Source organism: Lytechinus pictus, chromosome 9, assembly GCF_037042905.1.
Source record: "Lytechinus pictus isolate F3 Inbred chromosome 9, Lp3.0, whole genome shotgun sequence".
NCBI lineage: Eukaryota > Metazoa > Echinodermata > Echinoidea > Temnopleuroida > Toxopneustidae > Lytechinus > Lytechinus pictus.
The window spans coordinates 4,856,424-4,878,194 of NC_087253.1; the positions used below are offsets into that span (position 1 = coordinate 4,856,424).

A 21,771-nucleotide genomic window follows, 5' to 3' on the forward strand; every position below is an offset into this window, starting at 1 on the left:
CGCGCGCGCGTGTGCCCCCATGTTGCTCAAATTTTTGTGATCAAGAGGATCATAGATGAGAAAGCAGATGAGAAAGAGAGAGAGAGAAAAAAAAAGAGTGTCTTAGAAAGAGAGAGAAAAGGAGAGATATAGAAGATAAGACAATTAGCAGATAAAGACAGACAGTCGCATACATTATATTCAGAGACAAAAACAATTATAATCCATAAATCTATGTGAAACAGGCAAACATTCAAAGACATAAACATAGACATACTCCGATAAACAAGCAGACATGTAATACAGATAGGAACAAATTTGTATGAACAGGGAATGCTGAAATGGTGCAGGTAGCAATGGTTAGGGTCTGAATGAGGTAGACTAAACAGGCATTTGTGTCTTTGACATTGTAATGAAACACAGCCCCTCCGCACGAACTCACCCACCCACTCATACACGTACACACCCCAGACATGCACGAATGTCCAGTCCCTCTGGCCAGTGCACTGACCAGTATATACACACACAGCAAACAGCACACAACAGCACACATACTTGGACTTCAGTTATTGGAACAAGTTCAAGACTTCTCCCCCAGCCTCCGCTGGTCAGCAGTCTCTCTGGTCAGTCTACCTCACGTGTGATGACCGATGCCTGCTCATGCTGGGCTGGCCAGCCATGGACATAGCTGGACATATCACGCCTGTTCTCTGTAAGTTCTGATAGTCGTGCCACCTTGAGGGAATTTTATTTTTTGTGTTATATCAGATTGAATGGTGTGATGTGCACCTGATCTACTGTGAAGTTTACCCACCGTGAAGGTCCGAGTTTAATCAAAGTTTGGAAGAGTCTGTGATGGGTTTTAATTTCATGTGTTAAGTGGAGAGAGGAGGGTGTGATTCACAGACTGTCACATGTACAGACAGCAAGACATAAGAAGAGACAGACAGAACAAATGTATTTCGGGAAAGGATACGATGAGACAGGTGGATTTGGAGTCTTAATCGGGAGAGAGATACGTGTAGACAGCCATGCAGGTAGACGCATGCTGAGAGAGAAAGATATAAAAAGAGAGAGAGTAAAATGGAAGAAGAGAGAGACAGATTAAAAAAGAAAAGGACAGAAAGATATATAGTCAGAGAGGGAGAGAGACAGAGAAATAAACAAAAGAGAAAGACAGACAGGCAGACAGATAGAGAGGTGAGGGGAGATAGACAGGCAGGCAGATAGACAGACACTGAATAGGCGGTGCCGCACCAGCCCGAGTTTGCTCAATCTCAAGATTTTAGCCCGATCGGCCCTCTTCGCGATTAATCCCGAGATTCAAGAAACCCCGTCTCCACCATCTCAAGAAGAGCGAGGCATCGACGCCTTGAATAAATAATCCCAAGTGCGTCTGCACCTGCGAATTAGCGGGATAATTCGTAAAATAGCTCGCAATTTTGTAAATAATCGCAAGTTGACTTTGGATTGCAATCTCAGGATTAATCCTACGAACTAGCGCGATAATTGCATCTCCATTACAAATAATCTCGAGATGTTCAGATCGAGATAATTTGACGGATCAGGAATAGCGCGTTAGTTTGGAAACTCGGGCTTGTGCAGACGGCCCTCTCGAGTGAGAGAACGGCTGATAGGCAGGCTGAGACAGACAGAGAGAGGGAAACACACAGGAAGAGAGCGAGTCAGACAGTGCATGAAGCAATTAAACAGGCATAATAACCATAACCATAATGATCACTGTTCCTCCTACTGCTGTACTTCTCTGCTCAAAATTCTTAGCTTATGAACATTGGAGGTTGCGTAATCTCGCTGAAGATTGTCAGAAGAAATGGACCATCAAACTGACAGCCAAGACTGATCGTTAGATCTTCATTTCTAAAAGGGAATGACTTAATTAGTTTTCTTCACCATCAAAGCATGATGGAATAAAGGACAGTCAATATAATCAATATACAATGTCAACAAATCACTTAGACCATGGCTGTAGTCAAACCAGGTTACCTATTCAGATACCTTAGATGATGTTGATGCTGAAATTAAGCATCATGCATTACTTTAATATGCAAAGAAGACCTTACTGTATTCAATCTATTGGAAGGTACCTGGAAATATATTTGTACTGACATGATTGCAAGAGCTATAATATACAGTGCTGCCATACTGATTTTCAGTATTTAATACTGAAAAATAAGAATAATAATGATTTTATGCAAAATACTGATTCCTAAAGTTCAGATTTATGTGTTTTCCTATGGTATGTTTTTGAAAATACTGATTTTTTACCAAAATACTGATTTTCAGCTTTTGAAATACTGAAATGTTCCTGTAGATGTTGGCATTTCTGTATATACCATATGTACTGTGTGTATAGGAAATGAAGGCCTATATGCCCTATTCATATCTCAAGAAGATATGAAGTCATTATTTACACTTTCCCTGTCGTGGTAGCAAATATTGATTAAAAATATTGAATTAGAGACATGATGTTTTTTATGGCTTAGAGGCGTAACAAGAAACTTGGAATCGATGGTGAGCCAACTAGGTCCACAGTTTGATCCTAACTTTTGCAATCGATTGCACATTTGCAAAGAGAGTATTTACTTACTACAGTTTAACTGATTTATTGTTTGTATAGTTTCTTGTAACACATTTAAGATGGGAAGTATAGTTTCTTGTAATTAATTGAAGATGGGGAGTGCATGGACAATATGCAATATATGCTTCCCCTATCTTGTTCTTTCACTGATATCCCCCTGTCTTTCTCTTTCTCATGTTTCTGTTGATTTGTGGATGCATGAAATCAATTTACTCGTGCAATTTCTCAAGTCATTGACTTGACATTGATTTTTTTGAAGGAGGACACCCCCATGTTCTTTCAGTGGTCCCTCCCTGTTAGTAGGGCTTCTACCTCTCTTTCCCTTCCCCCTTCTCCTTGCTCCCTCTCTCCCCCTTTAACTCTCTCTTTCTCTCTTCCCCATCTCTTTCTCCTACTCTCTATAGTGTATGAATAGGACTTCCTTCTGGATGTGGTGTGCCGTGTATGTGATGTCCAGTTGGTCAATATAAACTGTAACCTCTCCTCCCCTCCCCCTCTTTCTGTCTCTGTTCTCCTCTCTTCATTTCTCTGTCATTCTTCTTCACCTTTCTCTCCTTATCTCTTTCTGAATCTAGTGCCCCCCATCCTATTTTTAAGAATTCTAATATATTGGTTTATATGGTATATGCTTGTTGGTCACTTTGTTCACATCTGATACCCTCCCCAACTCTCTGTCTTTGGATGTCTGTCTCGAGTCCTAAAACAAACTAAAAACGTGGCTTATTCTGGTCCTCCACCTTTCATAAATTGAAGTAGATGTATCTGAGCCGTATGCGATCTGTAAATTCTGAAACGGGTATAAGTTTGTCTAATTCTGTTTTTTGTTTCTGTCCCTGTCTTTCTCTCTTTGTATCTGCACTATCTCTAATATTTTTTATGGGGTTAGTATGTGTGTGCTTGTTGGGCAGTATTGTCTTATATCTTTTCTCCTCTCTGCCTCTCTCTGTGTTTCTGTTGGCCTTTCTGTCTTCTGTCTCTAATTGTGTGTATTTCTTTTGCCCTCATTCTCTTTCTTCCCCCCCCCCCTCTCTCTCTGTATCTCAAGTATTTCTAATTTTTGACGTGGTTAGTATGTGCTTGCTGGTTGGTCAGTGTTGTCTCATACTCTTACCGATTCTGTGTCAGTCTGTCAACATGGCTGACCACAAACCCTCCAAATAAGGGCAGGAGGTCAAAAGGTCGGTGCCAATTCCAAGACTCTGGGGCGGGCAATCGCCAAGCAAAGGTCCTCAAACTCCCACAAGGTCATGATCAAATAGAGGGGAACCCTGAAGAAATGTGTTCAAAGGGGTCCTGATTGTTGTTGTGTTTAGAGAAGGGGTGGGGGTGGAGAGATAGGGGGCACCGGTCATTGTCCACGCCACGTTCCTTGGACAGTAGCCAACTTCCTTGATGATCACCTTCTGGAATTCTGACTATCAGACAATTTTTTTAGAGAGATAGATAGCTATAGCGAAACTTCTTAATGAAATGTGATATGAATCATATCCAGACGTAAAAGTAGCAGTTCTCAAATTCTCTTCAGATTTGGCTCCAGGTTTGGCAGGAGGATACTTTGAACTGTAGGGGGGGGGGGAGGCGGGAGGAGAAAACCTAAAGGAATCCTCAATGTGTTCTTCCATTTAATACTAAGGGTACTATGCAGTTGCACATACAACTTTTCTTTTTGTCTTCTTTTCTTTTTAAAGTGAAAAAGCAGAACAAGCCATATTTCACAGATCTACTGCAAATGGCTGCAATGACAAATACATCATTAAGTGTCTCACCTCAGAACTTTATTTGTGGATTCCTTCCAAGACAAACATTGGACCATCAATACTCGAGACCACATGCCCAGCCCAATGGCTGCAGTTAAAACCTCACACCAGCCTATCATAAAAACCCATAGTTGTACATTCTATTACATGTGCCTTTCAGTCAAGGTTGTTACAGGTCTTCTTCCTTCACATGTCTTTTTTTCTGTGTCTTTGACCAGACGCTGCACCGGGCACACCCGTAGCAATCGCTTCAGCCAGTACCTGACATTAGTTGTAAAAAAAATGATGTTTGTCATCCGAAATTAATGTTGAGCAGGTTAACCTAAAGATAAATTCCCACCGTCTGCTCTTTTAATGTGTCTTTGTCTGGTTAATACACCATGCACACCTGCAGTAATTGCTTCACCATGTACCAGTCACTTAATATTGAGTGTACAAATCCATTTGTATATCCTTTGAAATTAACAATGCACAGATTTCTTCACCTAAGGACAAAACTCTTTATGTGCTCCGAAATTAACATTGAGCAGATTTTTTTTACCTGAAGACAAAACTCTAATCATCTTCTTTTTCAATGCGTCTCTGACCAGTTGATAGCAATTGCTTCAGCCAGTCCCTGCCACCAGCTGTTTGTGAAGACTTGGAGAATGTATGTCCACCGTAATTAATGTTGAGTATATTTATTCACCTCAAGACAAAACTCTAATTTTCTTTTTTCATTGTATCTTTGACTAGATGATACACCAAGCCACACGCCCACCGCAATGGCAGCAACCAGTACCTCACACCAACCCGTCCAGAAACCCACCTCAACCCAAGGTCACATGCAATCACCACCGCCAAACTCCTGCTGTCAGGTCTGCGGCGACAAGTCTTCTGGATTCCACTATGGCGTCTTAGCTTGCGAAGGATGCAAGGTGAGAAATCCTTATTGGACAAAACACAGTGTCCCACAGTGTGTGCCACAGTGTGGAAAACAATGTGGAAATACCTTCACACTGTTCAAGTTGAGCATTTCAACAGTGTGAGTCACATATTCACATATAGTCGACCATGTGAACACGCTGTGAACAGTCACACTGTTGAGGTGTCCACAGTGTGAAAACATCTCCACACTGTTGAATTTGAACATTTCAACAGTGTGAATAATATTTTCACATAGTCCACACTGAGTTGTTATCCCGGTACATGACCCTTTTAAGCAGGAAACATTGCTTACAGATCCACTTACTATGGGGGCGTTGTGGTGTGGTGGTAATGACTCTCGTCTTTCAATCAGAGGGACGTGGGTTCGAATCCCTGCCTCGGCGGGTTTTCCTTCAGAGAGAAATTAATCCACATTGTGCTGCTCTCAACACAGGGGAGGTAAATGGGTACCTGGCAGGATTAATTCCTTGAATGCAATGAGCACCGGAAGGCAGCTCAAGCTAAGGCCAGGGCAATAATGGTAATAATAACAATAATGATAATTATAATGATAATAATAATAATAATGATAATAATAATAATAATATGGAAGGATATGGAAGGTGAAGACGTAGGTGGTACCAATAGTCATTGGAGCCTTAGGAACTGTGACAACAAGACACAAGCTTTCTGGCTGTTCTAGGAGTCGAGGTGTCCTTTGAATCGATACAGAAGGCAAGCTTGCTTGGAACAGCTCATATCCTACGGAAGGTCTTGAATTAGAAAGAGAAGTGAACAATGAGAATAGGACCCATTTGATTTAGAATATAGAACAATAACCCTAGATTTCTGGAAGAAGTCCGGTTGCTGTTTAATATACCAACAGAACATCAAGTTGTGGACAATGGAAATGATAATGATAATAATAATACTAATAATAATAATAATAACAATAACAATGTGCCTTGCAATAGAATATATCTAGATAGATGGCGCTGTATAAAATCCTATTGTTACTTCACCCGTGTCGAGAGCAGCTCCTTTTGCATCTATTTTTGCCTCAAACAGGGCTTCTTCAGGAGAAGCAGCAAGAGAGAGAAGGAGTATACGTGTCGGCATGGCAACGGTCACTGTACGATAGGGAGGATGAATAGGAACAGATGTCAGCATTGTCGGTACAAGAAGTGCTTAGCAGTAGGAATGTCCAGAGACGGTAAGACATGTGAGAGCCGACTTCCCCTTTCTTTTCTGTTAAGTTCCTGGCCCTGTGAACAAAAAGCTTTTTTGCGATTGATTACTAGAATAGTCAATCAAGCAGCAGTGCAATCACTTGCTAAGCTTGATGACACAGGGCTCTGTTCAATAAGCCAGTTCACGGTTAGCTCATGATCAACTTTTCTCAAATGACCTTTGTGATTTTTCATTAGGATAAGCACTATCATTTTCAAATGTAGATGTTGCGTAAGCTTTACCGGTAGAGTATCCAAATTATAAGAACAAAAGGCATTGTATAGACCAGGTGACTAGAATAGTACATCAGGGATAAAGTTTGGAAATCTGTTTTATTGCCTGCGTTTAATTGGCACATTTGACTACTGTTTAGGCTACTGTCAAATACCAGTGATTATGAAGGCTCTATTTATTACTCTTCAGCTTGGATGGGATAAATATTTTGAAAGGAATACATGAATAATCATCAAATCACAAATGCCTATGTCAGTGAATTTGAAAGCCACCTTCATGGTTGTCTCCAATGACCTTCTGCTCGTGCGCAGTTTACAACCGTGAACAGGCTTATTCTGGGCCCTGTCACATAAAGCTCAATCAATTGATTGTGAGGATGATTTTTTGTACAATGATCACATAATTATATTTGTCGATGCAATCATTCCCAGCAATCAGCCCAAAGACCAATCCCTTAGCTTTATGAAACAGGGCTCTTTTCAGTTCTAAGGCCCTCAATCATTCCCAGCAATCAGCCCAAAGACCAATCCCTTAGCTTTATGAAACAGGGCTCTTTTCAGTTCTAAGGCCCTACGACATAAAACCTAGCGATTGATGGTGTGCATCATTTTTAGAATTGTTTGTACACATGATGAGTCGGTGCAATGAATGATAGATATCTGCTCTACGATCAGTCACAAAGCTTCATGATACGGTCTCTGTTCAGTTCTCGACCCCGTAAACATAAAGCTTATTGATTGATTGTGCGAATGATTTGGGGGATTGTTTGAACACATTAGTCACTGCAATCAATCACAGAATCAACTCTCCGAACAGTCAATGATACAGGGCTTTATTCAGTTTTGGGCCTGCACTAGCATAAAACTTAGCGATTGGTCGTTTGGCCGATTTCCAAAATTAATTGCATTGATTATCATGTGTGATTGGTCGTAAAACTCATCCCTGTGATTAATCACTGAGCTTAATGTCACAGGAATCTTCTTTTTTGTTTATCCCCTTTTTATTTGTCATTAATGTTTGCATTTGATAGAATATGATTTACTTTCATTTTGTCCTTTATTTTTTCAAGCACCCACTTGCACCTTTGCTTTAAGATCACCTAGTAAAGTTTTTGTAATTGATAAAATGATATGATTTTGTCCTTTTTTGTCCTAGAGTTGTTATTTGTTTTTGTAGTTTTAAATTGAATACCCCCTTGTGTACTGTGCCTTTGTTTATTTATATAGACATTTGTTATGGTTGGGGATTTCCAATAACCTTACCCCATTAACAAAGTAATAATTGGAGTGTATGAAAATGTATTTTATTTTATAGGTGAAAACTAATGGTTGAGAATGAAATAAAATAAAATGAGGAAATAGTATCAATAAATAAATTTGAAGACTGCTAGTTGTCACACTCAAGACAGTTGTGGCAGATATATTTTCATTGGGGTACTTCATGAAGCTTTTCATAAGTTACAAATAGCTTAAGTTTAAAAGTTGTTTTCAAGTTCATTTTAATCGCATTAGATTTTGTTGTGGGACCACTTGAGACCAATTGATAACAATATATTTTGCACATTATTTCAACAGTAGCGAATAGTCACATGACCGATTGTGAATGCCATTATTTTGTTAAACTGCTGTACTCGTTTAAAGATTATCTCCTTATTAATTTGTTTTTAGGACAAAGTATATCATTTTGAAATAAATTCATACAAAAATGAATGTGGCACCTTTTAAGACAAGAAGCATACTTAAGTCAGAGGGCAATTGACCAGCGATACAAATTCACAGTGTACTATTAAGGCAAAAACACTCTTCCACTTTGAAATTAAGCTATCCCAATGGAGTTTTTAATTGGATCAGATGCCCCCTTACCTCTGCCACACTCATTGTCATCAATCTTTTTCATGAAAGCACTGAGATATGGTCTTCAGGGTCAATAAAAAAAATGGGTGATATGGCATTACATGAATAGATACAAGTAGGCCTATTTTGAAATGCCTCATCAGTTTGAACTTCATTGGCCAACAAACTTTTTCTATACAAACATTTCACCTGTGGAATAGGGAATGTCCCTATATTTAAGGATGACCTAGTAATGCCTATGTCCCAACCAGTTCAACCTTGATTAGTAGCAGTTCCAAATCAGTGCGGACCTCCCTCTATTAGAGGCAATTAAAGCTTAATAACTCACAATGATTCAAATCACTCGGGCAACCTATCACACCTTCCAAAGGTGAAAGTCATAGAGGCTGATGAGCCACTTCCTGTGTTCAGAGGCACAAGGTCACAAGTGCCACTCTGAGGATCAGGTGATACTGTCCTTCTGGCCCTTCAGCAGGCTGCACACCTAATTGAGCAAGCTCTGTTGATTCTGTGAGTAACGGGTTAGTCAGCGCGCTATTTGTCAGGTTGACAGGGATGGTAGTGAAAGGCCCCATTCACATGGAAGAAAATATGATCATGTGTATGAAACCATTCACACACCAAAAATATAGGTTGATCATACCTATTACAATGTTCACGCAAATTCAATATAATGATCAAGAGTATGAATGCAGGAAATAGGCATCAGAATAAGTTTTGAATATTTGTTGGGGCTTTATTTTTTCATAAATCCTGTGACTGAAGAGCGCCATCTATGTTCTAATCCCAACATCCGACCTTCGACCTAGCCTTCAAAGTGAAAGAAAATCAAAGAAAAATGCAGTTTAATTGCTAAAATATGATCTTTTGAATTTCTAATCTTGGAATAAAGTTGCTGAATATTAATCAGTTTAACAAAATCACAGGAAATTAAATGGTGATTCATTCAGACAAAAAAATAATATCAATTTAAGCACTCTGTATATAACACAAATTTATACATTTTCAAAACAATTTTTTTTAAATGATAGGAAAAACATGTCCAATGTAATAGAAGATAACATTATAACGGAGGTAAAATGTTGAGCAAATTTCAAAGTAAGACCAGGAAAGGATAATCGTAAAAAAGTCAAATTTTCAAAGTTGATAAAACATCTATATCAGCATTCTATCTTCTGTTAATGTTCCAGTCCCACAAAACTTAAATTTACCCTCAATCTGAAATAAAGGTGAGATTGCCTAGCTCAAATGATATTCGTCCTAATGAAAAGTTCACAACAAATTCATGCCATAATCTAGTCTTCAAAATGCTCTTACTTGATAAAGTTTATAAGGAATATAGACATGTGCTAGCTTAAATGTATTTTGATTTTTGTATCTCTATATTGTCAATATTTATGATGCTAAAAAACAGAGTATGAGCATAAAGGATGGCTCATTCACATACTGTACAGTGCGTCCCAGAAAAAAGGAAACCGGGATTCCCACATCTGTTTTCTTCAATTGCAAATTAACTATGATATTTCATTAACATCATCATACCATTCAATATTTTGATACCTAATACGTGACGAACACTTCACGCGTTAATGAGCAAGACGAGTTTGAAATTTTAATGTCAAAATCAGGTTGAGCAGAAAAATTGGACAAGATTGTTTCGTGATACGACAACTGTGCTTATTCGACGATTGACTCATTAGCATTTCTTTTGTATTTTTTGTTAAATTTCCCTCACTGAAATTTTGTTTATATTCATTGATTTATTTTGTCTTATTTTACCAGGGCGACTCTGTCAGTGGTTCAAACACTGTTATACTTAGAGGCCCTGAAATACAATAACAAAATACATTAGAAAATAATGACAGAACATGCACATGAAACTTATTGTCAACTACATATGAGAGTCGATTCAGATTCTTACGTCAGTTTCTGCGCAAATCGTTTCTGACAGGCCTCAATATTTATTGTTTGTAACCTGCCATACGTGAATGATTTGCTATTTAAGCTGTTGGTCTCAAATTAAAGATGATATTCCATTCGTACCATCAGTGTCGAATTCATAGTAAAAACATGTTTGATAATTGTTAAATTGATCTCTGAAAACAGGTTTTTGTGGGACGCACTGTACATACTGATAAGGGTTGTCCGTGTCATGGTTTATATTGTCTTTTAGCAAAATATGCAGGACAATACATAGAAGACATAAAACTGATCTTGTTATCAAAGTAAAATTTGTCTATACTGTTAAAACCCTTAGATGTTGTTTCCACAACATTCATAGCTCACTTAAAAACCAAATGAATAATGTGTGTTATGATGATTACAATTCAACTTGAATTCTTTTTTAAATTATTATTTTTTGGCCTTGTATACCAATGTTTTCCTGAGTGCGAAAGGGGGTAGGTGTCATAAGGCAATGTTGGGGGTGCTTCCCCTGGCTCTAATCTGTCTTAATCAACACCACTTCCCCTGATGGGGTGCTTGTCACTCATACCCCCAATGAATCGGAGGGGGACAGGGGCGGGGAGGGGGGCGGAGTCGGCCGAGATCCACTGAAAATTCCCCTACTGAAAAGTTCATGGGAAAGAGAATAAAGTACTATTACCCCGGCTTAAGCACTCCTACCCTGAACAGGCGCTGGAGCATTCAAGGAATTCCTTCCTACTGGTGCTACACCTGGATGGAGAGTGGCAAATGTAGATCAGTGCCTTGTCAAAGGATGCCAAAGGAATCTTAGGATGGTTATATTGCCATATCTTCATTGAAACTAGTCTGCTGCAGGCACAGAACTTTGATGAAACTTTAACCTTCAAGTGGGTCTTAAGACAAGCCTCGCGTAAATTACAATTTGTTCATATTGGTATAAAACACATTTCCTTGCATCCCTGGTAGGCTTCTAATTCCGACCACATTTTCTGTTTGGAAAGGCTATTTCGACATTGAGACACTGGGTCACACGCCACTGTTTCTGCATCGACCAAGACATAAACTACCTGATGGGGACTGTGACTAAGGCCTTGTATAAAACAAACTCCAATTATTTTTCACCATGTTAGATTGTTAGGAACTTCCATCCCACGCCAAACACTTTGAAGTATCGTAGAGTATACATGCTGAAAAGATAGAGTTTATTTCTTAATCTCTGTATAGAAACATTTTCATTTTTACGTATGACTGTGTGGATCCTAAGCCGTCCCTGTCCTTTCCCCCTCTCTCTCTCTGCTCCATCGTGTTTGCCTGACAAACGGCGGGAAGTGACACACCTCTTCAATATTAACATTTTTGCACTTCATAATATTGACAAATTTGCGACTCATGTTCGCTTGCACTGACTCAGAGCGTGACGGTGGGATTTCCCTTTTTCGTGTCGGGTCCGACTAAAGTATCAGGGAGGTAGATAAAAGGGAGGAAACTCCTGCTATGAGCTTCGGGGGTAGAAAACATGAATTATGTGAGACAAATTGACAATTATTAACTGCTTTCCTCTACCATATATACACACAGTATGTCCTATCGTTACTGTAAATATAGAAGTATGGTGTTTTTTATACCAATTAACAATAATAAGGCTTCATGTGAAATGTGAGGAGAAGAAGACTCATATTCAAATGTCTTTTTTTATACTAAGTACACATTTTGGTGGACTTGAAACTACTTATCAGAGCATGGAATATTGGAAGTTTGACTTTATCTTTATATACAGTAGAGAAATATTTAGTGGGACCTTTGGGGGGAAGAAAGAAGAGGAAGAATGAGAGAGGGAGAAACAGAGATAGAGGAGGAGGAGGAAGAAAAGGGAACATGATGGAGAGAGAGAGGAAGATTGAAGGAGACCCTTACATGATGAACACTGGCACAATCGAAGCAAAATGACCATTGATTCAGATTAGAAAATCAACTCATCATGTAGAAGCAGTAATACTTCTGTTACATTTATTGTATTGAAGAAACGCTCCAGATGAACTGACTCTAATCTTTGATAACCTAGCCCACATAACCCATCTAATCCTTTTTTTTCTTATTCTTTATTTTTCATTTGTTTATTTAAAGCAGCAGTCAGGTACGGCAGGGTTCCCCAGAGGGGCAAGAAGAACGGACCGGTGGGGAGCTTATCACCGGGCGGGGCGACGTCGATGCGAAAAAAGAGCACGGACTCGGAGTACGGTCCAAGCGACACAGACGATATCCTCCAACCCTTTCCACCCATGCCGGTGAACGGATCGACCTTTGACCTCACGCCGCCCCATTCGATGCTACCGATGGGAGGCGACTCCTCGCTGCACATCAAGCAGGCTGAGATGTACGAGCTGGTTAACACGATATCGTACGCTTTCCGAATGACGTGTTTGTATACGTCTTCTAGCGCACCGTTTCTCAGGGGTTTCACGTTCCCTCAGGTGAGTGTAAAGATATAGATGAGATTTTGGCATGTCGGTGGAAGAGTGCCCTTGGTAGAACTTGTTCATTGCTTAAAGGCGTTTCTGTACCGAAAATGTGAGGTACTTTATGAAAAACGGTACCGCAGCTTTTTTTTAATTCACTTCTTGACTACTGAAATCCCTGATGCCCATAGGCTCTGTACAAGAACCAGCCGTTCCAGTAGACGGACCACAGGTTAAGCGTGTTCTGAAGAGCTACAGTCTGGCAATTTCCTGTGGTATTAGAACCATCCCCCAAGGAAAAAAAAATATATAAAAAGAACAATTGAAAAAATAAAAGTTAAAGGTCAAGTCCACCCCAGAAAAATGTTAATTTGAATAAATAGAGAAAAATCAAACTAGTATACACTGAAAATTTCATCGAAATCGGATGTAAAATAAGAAAGTTATGACATTTTAAGGTTTCGCTTATTTTTAATAAAACAGTGATATGCACAACTCGGTGATATGCAAATGAGACAGACTATGATGTCCCTCACTCACTATTTCTTTTGTTTTTTTAATGGTTTGAATTATACAATATTTCATATTTTACAGATTTGACAATGAAGGCCAACTTGACTGAACCATATCGTATTAAACAATGCTAATTCTACATGTTCAGGGAGGAATTAATCGTTGTTTCACTTGACAATTAGGAGAAAATAAGAATATTTCATATAGTGTATAAAAGAAATAGTGAGTGGATGACGTCTTCAGTCTCCTCATTTGCATGCCGACCAGGATGTGCATATAACCATTCTGTGAAATTAAGCAAAATGTTGAAATGTCATAACTATCTTATTTTACATCTGATTTTGATGAAATCTTCAGTGTTATGCTTGTTAGATATTTTTCATTTTATTCATATCAAGTTTTTGTTGGAGTGGACTTGTCCTTTTAACAGGGCAAAAGTGGATGGACAATGTAATACTTGAACGTTTATGAGCAGAAATTATCGTGTGCCATTTGTGTCATATACAACAGAAAATTTTACTTCTACTTCTATGTATGTACATTTTTAGTCACAAGTGTATTTCATTGTTCATTCTTTCCCATCGCTGCAGGAAAATCGAAACTCGCACTTCCCTAGCGAGGACCTGGATGCACGGGGAAGAAATCAGTGGGTCCAGCTGTCCCATATTCTTGACCAAGCGGTCAGCGGTCAAGTAGAATTTGCCAAAGCCATTCCAGGGTTCAGGAATCTGACCCAGGATGATCAGCTTCTCTTACTAAAAGCTAGGTATGTTGTGAGCCATGATCACCCCTTTAGGCCCCCATTCCACAGAACGGAGACCATTGAAAGACCACTGAAAGATTTAAAATTGGCGAGGTCTTACAGCGGTCTTCAAGATCACTGAAGTTTTTCATCTATGTGGAATGGGTCAGAAAGACCCTCAACGACTGATGGATATTTCTGGTCTTACTGGTCTTATACTAATCCTATAGAGATCTTTCAGAGACCTTTTATGCAACAAGTAATCTTTCAGATTTCTTTCCATGGACTTTGCCCGGTCTTTCAATGATTTCTCATGAGCCTTATGGTGATCTACGCAAAAATCTTGAGAGACTGCCGAAAGATCATTGAAAGAATATTAAGACCTTTGAAAGTTCATCGAAAGACCGCCGATAGACTGCTGAAAGACCACTGAAAAACCATTTTCCCGTAAGACCGTTGTAAGACTGTTTTGAACCGTTTAAAAAAGTTTTGGAGCCCATGAAGACCACCAAGACCACTGAAAGATTGGTCAGGACTTGTGTAAGACCTCAAAGACCATTGTAGGTTCATTGAGAGACCTCTGAAAGATCAACCGGAATTCATGGTCTTTCAAACGTCTTTCAGCGGTCTTGTTCTCTGTGGAAGGGGGGTTCCCCCCAGCGTAGAAAATACATGAGGGTGACGGGTGATTTCGCCCTCATGACAACCCAAACAGCCCCCCCAAAACTACCCAGAAACGCATGCTTTAGGGTGACCATTCTTTCCAGAGTCACACAAAGATCAGCTATCACAAACAATATTCAATGAGGGCAAAATCACGAGGACGACGGGTGATCTCACCCTCATGAGAGCCCAAATCGCCCCCAAAACTACCCCAGAAAAGCATTCTTTGGGGCGACCAATCTATATAGAGTCACCCCCAAAAAAATATTCTAACTATGCCAGAATGATAACATTTGGTTTCACTTTGTGATTGGTTGTTGTCCCTAAAAGTTAGCCCTTAAAATAAAAAAAATAGCCCTGAATATTGATATTCTCACTGGCAGAATTAAAACATATGCTTTACGTCTTTATTGCTTGTTGTCCCTAAAAAGTAGCCCTTAAAATGAAAGAAATAGCTTTGAAAATTCTGCAATCGCCCCAATGTGGAAAAAAAGATAGCCCCCCAAAAGTAAAATTCATAACCTTCCCTGCCCCTTACATTAATTTGTGGATGTGAACTTTTCTTAAAAACATTCTTAAAGAATTGATTAATGAGAGAGCAAGGTTTAGAATATTCATAATACACACTCACAATATGCAAATGAAATCATTAAACGTTTTTAAAAAGAATTACAAGAAACTACTCCTAAAAAATTGCATGTAAATTATCATGCTCATCTTTATATTTATGTTTGTTATGTCTGTTTAGGGTTTGTGAGGTTTTGTTAATGCTCAATTTAATTCATATGTATCATCTTGTTTATATTTTTTTTATTTGAAATATGCTCTCTTTTCATATGTTCTTGTATATTACTTGGTTTTAATAAGGTTTATCGCTAATCAGAAGCGCAATGCATCATGGGATCGAAAAGGGGGCCGTTAGCTAGCTCTGCGCACGTGCACTGCGGACTGTCCGTAGTCCGCATGCGCGGAGCTAGCTTGATTGCCCCCTTTTCGATCCCATAATGCATTGCGGTTCTGATTAGCAATAAACCTTATCGTTTGTATATTGGTGGCAGCATTTCATAAGACTTCAATGTTCTTCCAAGCTGTCTCTTCATACTGTTTTATTGTATTTATGTATATAATATACATTGTAATTGTTTGTAATTTTGAATGAAGTAGATTGAAATTTTGTTTAACAGTTACCCCTTTTTGCATACAAATCTTAACAATAATCTATTTCTTTTTCTTTCAATCTTTTTTTTTATCAGTTTCTTTGAAATGTGGGTTGTAAGGATCGCCCCTCTCCTCATGATCCCCTCCGCCCCCCACACCAACAATGGAATGGGCCCGATGATGACATCACTGACCATGGACATGCACCACTCCCCATCCTCGGGGGTCAACGGCATGGGTACGGGGTCGTTACTGTGGCAACAGCTCTTCCATGTCTTGGGCGGGGACCTTTACCATGCCATGCATCAGTTCGCTCAGGAGTTTAATCAACTCGGTTTGCTGGAAACGGAGGTGGCGCTATACGGGTCCTCCCTACTGGCAGCAAATGGTACGCTTTTATATTGTGCAATCTCCTCCGTCTTCAAGATCTGTTTGAAAATCAAAAGCCAACTGAAAACGAATATTTTGCAACTAATAGCTATTTGCTTTAAAAATGAAGTACTTTACAAGTAAAATACAAGTAAAATATTCTCTCTCTTTTCTGTTTAGGTTTCCAATTAATGTTCCTGTTTTCAAATCCTTAGAATTCAGTCAAGCTTTGAAAGACTGTAATTAACGGTTAACATCCTTCCGAATTGATGAGTTTTGTGTTGGAAGAGTCAATCTGTTTAAATGAGAGCCAATTATGAATCGCTTTATGATAATATTTACTGATTGATTTCTTAGTGTGCATAGTCACTTTAAATAATTATACCAAAACTCAGCACAGAATGATCTTCAATACCAATGAAATTTTCCCCTCCTTAATCTGATTGCAAATAGATGGAGTGTTCTTTTGGCTTAACCCTATAGCACCTACAGATTCCTATGCATAATGACAATTACTCACTGGAGGAAACAATAAAACTGGTAATAAGTAGGCATTGTTCCAAACAAATTGAAATATTTTTTTTTTAATTTACTTTTGTTCATTACAAGTTATATTTATTTTGTAGCATAGGACCTGTTGAATAGAATGGTACATGGCAAAGTTCAATCAGATGTACGAATATTGACCTTTGACAATCGTTTGCAGAGCGAGAAGAAAAAAAAAACAAAAGTTCGGGTTTCAGCCGCCCCAGTCCCACGCCTTCAAAAAAATGTAAAGTATCACTGACAGAATACTAAAGTTTTCGCCAAATCTTGGATCAAATATGTCAAAAATTAATTCCAACTCACATCTAGATGTCACTCTGTGTGATATCCAACGTTTTGATGAACATATAGCAAGGCCCGAGCTTCTTCGGCGAAGTAAGTGGTTTTCCGAGACATGGACGCAGCCATCTTTGCTGAGATCGACTGCGCAACAGTCTGGAACTTGCTACACACCGATGCATGTCAGTCGGTTTTTCTCTATTATACTCAATAGGAGCATACACTTTTCTATGCAGATCTATGTAGCAGCCAACCTATACGGTATGCACACGCAATATTACCACGGTAAATCATAGACAAGAGATACTATAGCGCAAAGAAAACGTACGGGCGGTTAAGGGCGGTTCAGTGTGTAATAGGAAGGGCGGTCTCGGGCGGTTCAGGTGCTAAAGGGTTAAAGAAATGTAAGCCATCAGTTTAACCCTGGCAGGATTCAACCAACACTTTAACCCTAGAAACATGGTTTTCAAAGACATTTAGTTCAAACCACAGTTGGGTTCGATCAATTTTCTGTCGGTCAAAGAGATGAAATCTGTCCAAACTACTCTCTGAAAAGGTGCACATTGAAAGGTGATTATGCGGAACAACATATCTTAAAAGTTAATCGATAGCGACGGATATCTCAATCATGATAGTACAACAGGTCTTAGTCTAGCTCTGACATGTATTGCATGATTTCCAAGGTTGCCCAAATGCCCATTTAATACTGGGTCAAGTCTTTATCTTTGCCCACAAAACTTGTGTAGGAACTGAGTAGCCTCCGGTTCCAAAATTGCAAAGTAGGACTTTAGTCAGTTGTCTTAGTGAACTCTATGATACTTTTCTGATATGTCTGATGCCTGTCTTGAATTCGAGTATCCTATACTTTATTTTATGTTGTATCTATGATCCCTGTGCTGCAGATTGGGCAAGCTTTCAAAAGTCGGTGCAGTGTCTTTGTTTAAGACTACATGGTATCAACTTGCCAAGCTGCAACGTGCTCAAAATTCTGCTGCTGTTGAAGGGCCATTTGCAGGATTTTTGCAGGATTCCTGCAGGAGAGACATGTCTCTGACTTTCGACAAGGTGCCCTGGTATCATAGTTCTTGCAAATACTTTGTATTAAATGTCATAAATATGTATATAGTGCCCTTAGTCTGTAAATCCCATGGAGAAACTTTCTTCTTATTTTGTGTTTCATTTATCAATCTGCGCCATTATTGTTTTCTTTCTGATAACTTCAGATATTATGGGATTAAGCAACCCACAGGCAGTGGCGGAGCTGCAACACCAGCTTGTCGAAGCCCTCCAAGTCCAAGTAGACGGCAACCACCCGTCGGCAGCAGCCCCCCTCATGGCCACACTCTACGGCAGGGTCCAGGAGCTCCGGCGGATCGGTGGCATGCACCGGGACTTTGTCCTGGGGTGCTCGCAACGCTGGCCGGACCTCTGCCCCGGGCTTCCGGCGCTGTACACGGAAATGATGGACATAACTGTGATGTGATGGACTGAAGGACAGGATGGCGGAGGAGCAGGGAGTGGAAAGGCGATTGATTCTGAGGTGGCTGATAGCTGCTCTGGTGATAGTAAAGATGATTAGTTTAGGATGGCATTGAACGAAGAACCAGTCGGATGGAGGAAGAACTGATGCTACGAGATATTGATGGCAGGAAGAATGATAGAAAAAATGAATGGATAAAAGGAAAAAAACACTTTGTGGATAGATGAAGGGAAGGAGGAATCGATATAATGAGAAGATTTCTATGTGTTGACGTTGGAATGTTTGTTGGTTGTGCGTGTACTCATGGCTGCATGGTATCCTATGGAAAAAAAGTATAGAAAATTTTATGAATTATAATTGCTGGCAGAAAAAGAAAATCAACTTCTTTAGGATATCAAATAAGTGCACCTTATGTAACCCAAAGACAGTTGATTTTAGAATAGAGAGAATTTGGTGTAAAGCATTATGCAACGTAATTGACCTTAAGATTGTAAGGTCATAGGTCATGACCCTTAGGAGGATAAGGTCATGACCTTAGTGTTTAACACAGATGACCAGGAAGGGTATGATCTTCTGATAAAGAGGTTATACACAATGTTGAGGTCATGACCTTGTGATTGATTAGGACCCATGGGTATATGAAATTATGATAGATATGATTTATATTCAGGGTTTTAAGGGTTCTGATAAGCGTGCAGCTGTTAAATGATTTAAAAGAAGAAATAAAGATGAGTGACATTTAAGGTTTTCATTGCTGGGTGAAATTCAAAAGTCAAAATGTTAGATAATTGTAGATGGTTATGGTAGCGAAGAGGAGGGAAAAAAAGAAAAGTAAAAGGCAAGGAACTTGTTATCAGTGGAAATTGAATCAGACTGTCGCCTATCTATATTGAAGTTGTGTGTTAGTCCGAGAAGTGTAAACCAGTATTTCTTTTTTCCGTGGAGTGGAAATTTGTTTCCTTTTTATGATCAGTGTATTTGCGTGACAACTCGAAAAACATGTATACTGCCGTGGATTTATCTGTAAGATAACGGCATTGGCAGCAAGTTATTCAACATGTGTGTGATTTTTTCAAAAAATACAAGAAGATATACAGTTCAGGGGCATTTTATTACAAAGCAAGCGCTTTTTTCATATTTTCTTCTTTTTTTTGCTTTTAGCATGAACTTTGTAATATAAATATAATTATATATATATATAAAATATATATATACACGCTTTAATGTGAGTAAACTATATATATGAGTCTATCTTGCTTGTATTTGTATGCGCAATCTCTGTGGAAAAGGTGCCAAAAAAGAGAATATGATGTTTTCTGATTTAGAGGGATGAGTGGAAGTCCAACATGAATGTTTGTCCAACTTCCACTTATTGACATCGGAAGATAACTTGTTTCACTGGTTGTGAGGATGTTAATAGAGTTCTGTGTGAATTATTGTGTAGCAGTAGTGTAGATAAGCTTGTAGGATAATGGCTCGTAAAAAATAATAGTGATGATGCAAAATGGCATACCTTTGTATGCGGCTCTGTAAATAATCTGTATGTCTACGCAGGTATTAAAACGGCAGGGAAATTCATATTTTAATTCTTTCATATTTTTCCTCTCTTGTGTATATTCGTGTTGTCGCCATTGTTGGCCGATTAGGGTAGCTTGCCCTTTTCTTTTGTAACATTTTCATCATCTTTTCAAGATGTCCAATATTTATGTTTTGACGAGACTTTGAATTGTGAGCATGTGAATTTAGAGGTCTGTCTTGAATCCCCCTCCCCCAATGCAAGATCCTTATCTCTTTCCATGTAAATCGTCACCCCTTTCAATGTCGCAAACAATCCATGTTTTGTCCGGGTATCTGATCATTTCAGGGTGTCCGTTTTTCAGAGGATATTTTTTTATATAGTTCGCTCAAAATCTTTTATATGCACTTTGTATTTACCTCATAGTTATACCTCTTGGCAAACCATTAAACACATTCATAGAAACACTCAACTGATGAGTCTTTGTTGCGGTACATGTACATAATTACGCCTCTTCTGCTAAGGGCGCCAGGGGCGTATGCACGTATTCTGAGCTTGGTCATAAAACTGTATGTTAACCGTAATTTTACGCAGAACATGGTTTTGTGCTAAACAACATATCGCAATGATTTGGCAACTTAGAACATGCTAAAGTCATGTGTAAAATCGTGCATAAAGTTGTCTGTGAAAAGTTGTGCATAAAGTTGTGTATAAAGTTGTACATAAAGTCAGGAGTAACTTTAGCAACACAGACCTGTGCTAACTTAAACCGTGCTCTAGGTATTCTTGAATTTTGGGTTCTAAAACAAACACTGTACATGTATATCCCTTATTGTTAATGGGATCGTTTCTCTTTCTCTGATGGTGAATAAGACTAATGTAGTTTTCATTCAAGGACACTATCGAGTGCCAAATGTTCTGGGGGGAGTTTCACAAAGATTTAAGTAGGACTTACAGTCGCACTTAAAATCCTAGTTGCGTGCGGTAGAAAAGACATCACCGCATTGGTCAGAGCAAGCCAAGAGGACGTGCACTCTTGCATATCGATCAATAAGATTGCGCGTTGCACATCATGTATGCGTCGGCATTTAAGTGCAACTTGAAGTCATATTCAATCTTTTTGAAACACCCCTAGGAAAAGTTAATCATCGACAGTTGAAGGTTAGTTGCTACTTTTGGCTACCCAAAGTCTAACAACAATGCAAGCCCAAGTTCAGAATACTCATGATTACATTTTATTACTACTGTTACACTGGATATTCGGTGAGAATGGATGATTTTATGAATTCTTTGCCAAGTTAGTAACGTTCATACTACCTCATTTTTTGTCAGTGCCTGGTTGTTTGTACTTGTTTTGTGGATGGAATGATTATGAAGAAAAAAACCATTCACAAGGAAAGCAAGGATTTGAATGGGATATTTACAAATTCTCACAGATTTTAGTGCATTGCATGTCTATAAATGGGCTCCGGGATTTGTGATAAGAACATAAAGAATGATTGAAAATAAGCCATTGAATGGCAAAATGTTTAAGAATTGTAGATTGACCATATTGTATCGAGGAA

General features: G+C 39.0%; 1 protein-coding gene across 4 annotated transcripts in view; it reads left to right on the forward strand.

The window, feature by feature from the left end:
- The window catches only part of LOC129267957 (ecdysone-induced protein 78C-like), a 107,775-nt gene extending 87,909 nt beyond the window's left edge, over window positions 1-19,866 (forward strand). Inside the window, exons 1-7 of one of the 4 annotated variants that reach the window (XM_064104540.1) lie at window positions 501-691; window positions 5,071-5,252; window positions 6,310-6,454; window positions 12,612-12,955; window positions 14,044-14,219; window positions 16,112-16,404; window positions 18,434-19,866. In XM_064104540.1, the coding sequence (XP_063960610.1) occupies window positions 640-691; window positions 5,071-5,252; window positions 6,310-6,454; window positions 12,612-12,955; window positions 14,044-14,219; window positions 16,112-16,404; window positions 18,434-18,693 (1,452 nt within the window). In that variant the 5' untranslated portion in view covers window positions 501-639 and the 3' untranslated portion in view covers window positions 18,694-19,866. Of the gene's footprint in view, window positions 1-500; window positions 692-5,070; window positions 5,253-6,309; window positions 6,464-12,608; window positions 12,956-14,043; window positions 14,220-16,111; window positions 16,405-18,433 lie in introns of those variants that run through there. The other 3 variants (XM_064104538.1, XM_064104539.1, XM_064104537.1) reach the window with 3 other exon arrangements.
- Window positions 19,867-21,771: the final 1,905 nt, after the last annotated feature.